At 53.8% G+C, this 4,096-nt stretch overlaps 1 protein-coding gene across 1 annotated transcript in view; it reads right to left on the reverse strand.

The window, feature by feature from the left end:
* LOC106806924 (eukaryotic translation initiation factor 5B-like) overlaps nucleotides 1–3,347 on the reverse strand; it is an 11,211-nt gene extending 7,864 nt beyond the window's left edge. Inside the window, exons 1-2 of the mRNA XM_014809095.1 lie at nucleotides 3,318–3,347; nucleotides 1,600–1,761 (exon numbers count right to left, since the gene is read on the reverse strand). Coding sequence (XP_014664581.1) covers nucleotides 1,600–1,761; nucleotides 3,318–3,347 — 192 coding nt within the window. The remainder of the gene's footprint in view (nucleotides 1–1,599; nucleotides 1,762–3,317) is intronic.
* Nucleotides 3,348–4,096: the final 749 nt, after the last annotated feature.

Raw genomic sequence — 4,096 nt, forward strand, 5'->3', positions numbered from 1 at the left:
GAGAGAGAGAGAGAGAGAGAGAGAGAGAGAGAGAGAGAGAGATGGGGGGATGGTGTTGTGGCAGACTTGAATCAACGTTCTGTGCTGATAGATTACCCACGGTCACACATAGGAAGATGCGTGAGAGAGTATGGGGAAAAGGAAGAGATGTGGGGAACAGGAAGAAATGGAGGGGGGGGGGAGAGAAGGAGAGATGTGGGCAAGACATGCAGATGTAGCGCGAGACAGGTGGGGCGTATGTGCGTGAGTGAGAGAAATTGAGAGAGACAGCTAGAGTGCGAGGGTAGAGTGTGTAAGAGAGAGCGTGGGTAAGATGGACAGAGCGATGAGAGCTACCGAGAGAAGGGAAGGGAAAGGAGAATAAACGGGAGAGATGGGAAAGAGAGACGAGTAAGAAAGATGAGTGATGGTTAGCGCACACACGCACGCACTCACTCACGTACGCACGCGCGCGCACACATACGCGCGCACGCACGCGCACGCGCACCCATGTTACACGCATTACATGGTGATCCCCAGCATCCTGTCTATTGTCATCATCGGATGCGATGCTTTTTCAAACACGCTGGCGAGTACACAATCGGCCCCTGATCACCGTTATCATCATCACCACCGGCGGTGCCAACACCACCGCCACCGCCATCACCACCGCCATCACCACCACCATCCCAAACATCCGCCACCGCCATCACCGACGACGACGACGACGACAATAACAGTAGCAGCAGCAGCTGCAACAACAACATCATCATCATCATCATCATCATCATCATCATCACCATCACTGCCAAGAACATCTCCACAGCTACTAACGTCGTTATCAACACCACCACTGCTGCACTGCCATGCACGCACGCACGCACGCACGCACGCACGCACGCACACACACACACATAGACACGATTAATTTATCACTCCCTCACACACGTAGACATACAATTACACTCATATACAATATACACTCACCACTCAACTCACCCTCACCCACAACATGTAAACACTCACCACTCCCCCACCAATAACAATATGTAAACACTCACCACTCCCCCACCAATAACAATATGTAAACACTCACCACTCGCATCACACTCACCCCACCCCACCCCACCCACAATAACATACAAGCACACACAACTCACCTCACCCCCATCCCCACCCACAACAACATGTAAACACTCGACCCATGTACTGATATAACCCCCCTCCACCCACAACAACAACCTCCACCTCCACCTCCACCTCCACCTCCACCTCCACCCGCCCGCTACCGCTCATTCGCCGCTAGCCGTTCCACTCCTCCCTCCCTGACTCTAATATCTACCGCATCCACCTGCATCTCTCACATCACCATCCCTCCCCTCTTTCACTGCACGCATCACATCCAACGCTCCCCTATCCCCTAGCCTCCCTCGCCCCCGAAACCTCCTCACCCCACATTTTCTCATCCCACCCCCTTTTCTCATCCCGCATCCAAAGCTCCCTCGCCCCCCGTACTGCAACAGCTGTCGAACCAAACGAGCAACTCTGAACCATCGCCGGACACGCGGATAGAAAGACGGAGCGCTACCGATCGAGCCGCGCCTCCGTGGCGCCCCCTACCTTGCTGACGAGGAGGTCCGTGTGGTCGAAGTGGCGTCCGTACATCTTGGGAGCATCGCCCCCTAGCGGCTCGATCTTGATGCAAACTTCCTGACCTTTCTTCGCGCTGTCGATGATTTTGTGATTGATTTCGATGGTCGTGCAGATGCCAACGCAGACAAACTGTGAGAAGATAGAATAGGGGGTCGTGAGGAATATAGTACAACAAAACGTAAACAACTGTGCGCGGCTTCCTCATATACATACACGCACATTGAAACACACGCAAGCACCACGCAGTTTTCTTAAATACACGAAACGATTACGATGGGTATTGAAAATTTTCATCAGATGCCAAAGAACGAATATCTGGAACACAGGTGTCACACAAACCCACTCACGCACGCACGCATGCACGCACGCACGCATGCACGCACGCACACACGCACACGCACACACACGCACACAGGTATGTCTGTCGCTCAGCAGGGATGCCGCTGTGAACCGTTCACGATCAACCTGTCGTAAAGCTATCCGTGTACCTCCACCGGCGGCGACGGCAGCAGCAGCGATGCACGCGAGACGCAACGTTTAGGATCCCTTTAGCGCTCCACATTTTAACCCCTAACCGTAAAATGTCGTTAAACTGCCCAGCCGTGAATTCAGACCGTCTTGCGGTCTCACGAGGTGAGTGGACGAGGTGGTGTGGGTGGGGACGGAGAGGAGGCGGATTGGTAAGGGGTGCGTCTCTTTCACTGTTTCTCTCCCCCCTCTCTCTCTCTTTCTTTTTCTTTCTCTCTCCTATCACGATTTAAGTTTCCCAAATAATTCATCCAACGTTCTTATTATTATAATTATTATATTGTTATACGAGTAATTATTATTATCACAAACTACGTTAGGCACGTGCAATCTACTCATCACATCAAACAGTTCTGTTTCCTTGTTTCAGGGTCACCCCCAACACATATAGGCCTACAGACAAACATATGCCATCTCTCACCAACCCCACCTAGCACCCCATCACCACCACACCCTAGCCACCTCGCCCTCCTCCCTCTCCCCTTCTGTCCCCAGCCACCTCGCTTCTCCCTTCTATCGACCAACCCAACCGGTCCTTTCCACCTCTATCCCCAGCCACCTCTCCCCAGCCACCTCAACGCTTCTCGTCTTTCTACCCCCAGCCACCTCACACCATTCTCTCTTCATATCCCCACCACCTCACCCTTCTCTCTTCAACCACCAGCCACCTCACCCTTCCTCTTCTTATTCCAGCCAACCTCACGCCTTTCTCTCTTTCTATCGCCAGCCACTCACCTTCTCTCCTTCTATCCGGCCACCTCACCTTCTCTCTTCTACCCCCAGCCACCTCAACTCCTCCCCACTATATCCTCGCAGCCATCACCCTTCATCTCTTTTCTATCCCAGCCACCTCACCATTCCTCTTCTTCTATCCCAGCCACCTCAACCTCTCTCTTCTATCCCCAGCCACATCATCCTATCTCTTCTACCCGCCAGCCAACCTCACCTCATTCTCTCTCTATCCAGCACACCTCACCATGTTCTCTCTTCTATTCCCAGATCGGTTAGCTGCACCTCAACCCATTCTCTCTTCTATCCCAAGCCACCGCTCACCCTCTCTCTTCTAATACACCCCAGCCACTCTCACCGCATTCTCTCTTGCTATTCCCAATGCCTAACCTCACACCACTTCTCTTCTTTCTACCCAGCCACCTCACCCTCTCATCTTCTATCATCCCAGCCACCATCACCCTTCTCTTCTTCTATCCCAGCCACCTCATCCTGCTCCCTTCTACCCCCACCACCTCACCCTTCTCTCTTTCTATCCCCCAGCCACCGTCACCCTCATCTGCTCTTATCCCAAGCCAACTTCACCTTCTCTCTTCTAATATCCCCCAGCCACCTGCATCCTTGCTCCCATTCTAAACGCCCCCAGCCTACACTCACCATCCTTCTCTTCTATTCCGCCAGCCTACCTCAACCCTTCTCTCTTCTATCACCCAGACCACCCCTCATCCCTTCTCTCTTACCATCCCCACCCACACTCACAAGGCGCTGTCGTCTGCTTCACTAACCCGCCACCTCTACCCCAGCCACCGCTCACGCCTTTTCTCTCTTCTACCCCAGCCACCTCACCCCCCGAGCTAGCGCACCTCTATCCCCCAGCGCCAACCATCACCCTTCTCTCTTCATCCGCCAGACCACCTGGCACCCTTCCTCTCTACTCCCCACCCACCGCTCACCCTTCTCTCTTCTATCCAGCCACTCACCCTCCCCACGCTCTACCCCCATCCGACCTCACGCTTCTCTCTTCTATCCCAGCCACCTCACTCCTCCCCACCAGCCACCTCACCCTTCTCTCTTTCTACCCACCCACCTCACCCTTCTCTCTTCTACTCGCACCACCTCACCTTCTCTCTGTCTATCCCCAGACCAACACTCACCGCTTCTCTCTTCTATCCCCAGCCATCCTCGAACCTCTCGTCCCACCTCTACC

Source organism: Priapulus caudatus, unplaced genomic scaffold, assembly GCF_000485595.1.
Source record: "Priapulus caudatus unplaced genomic scaffold, Priapulus_caudatus-5.0.1 Scaffold186, whole genome shotgun sequence".
In the NCBI taxonomy this organism is placed as follows: Eukaryota; Metazoa; Priapulida; class Priapulimorpha; order Priapulimorphida; family Priapulidae; genus Priapulus; species Priapulus caudatus.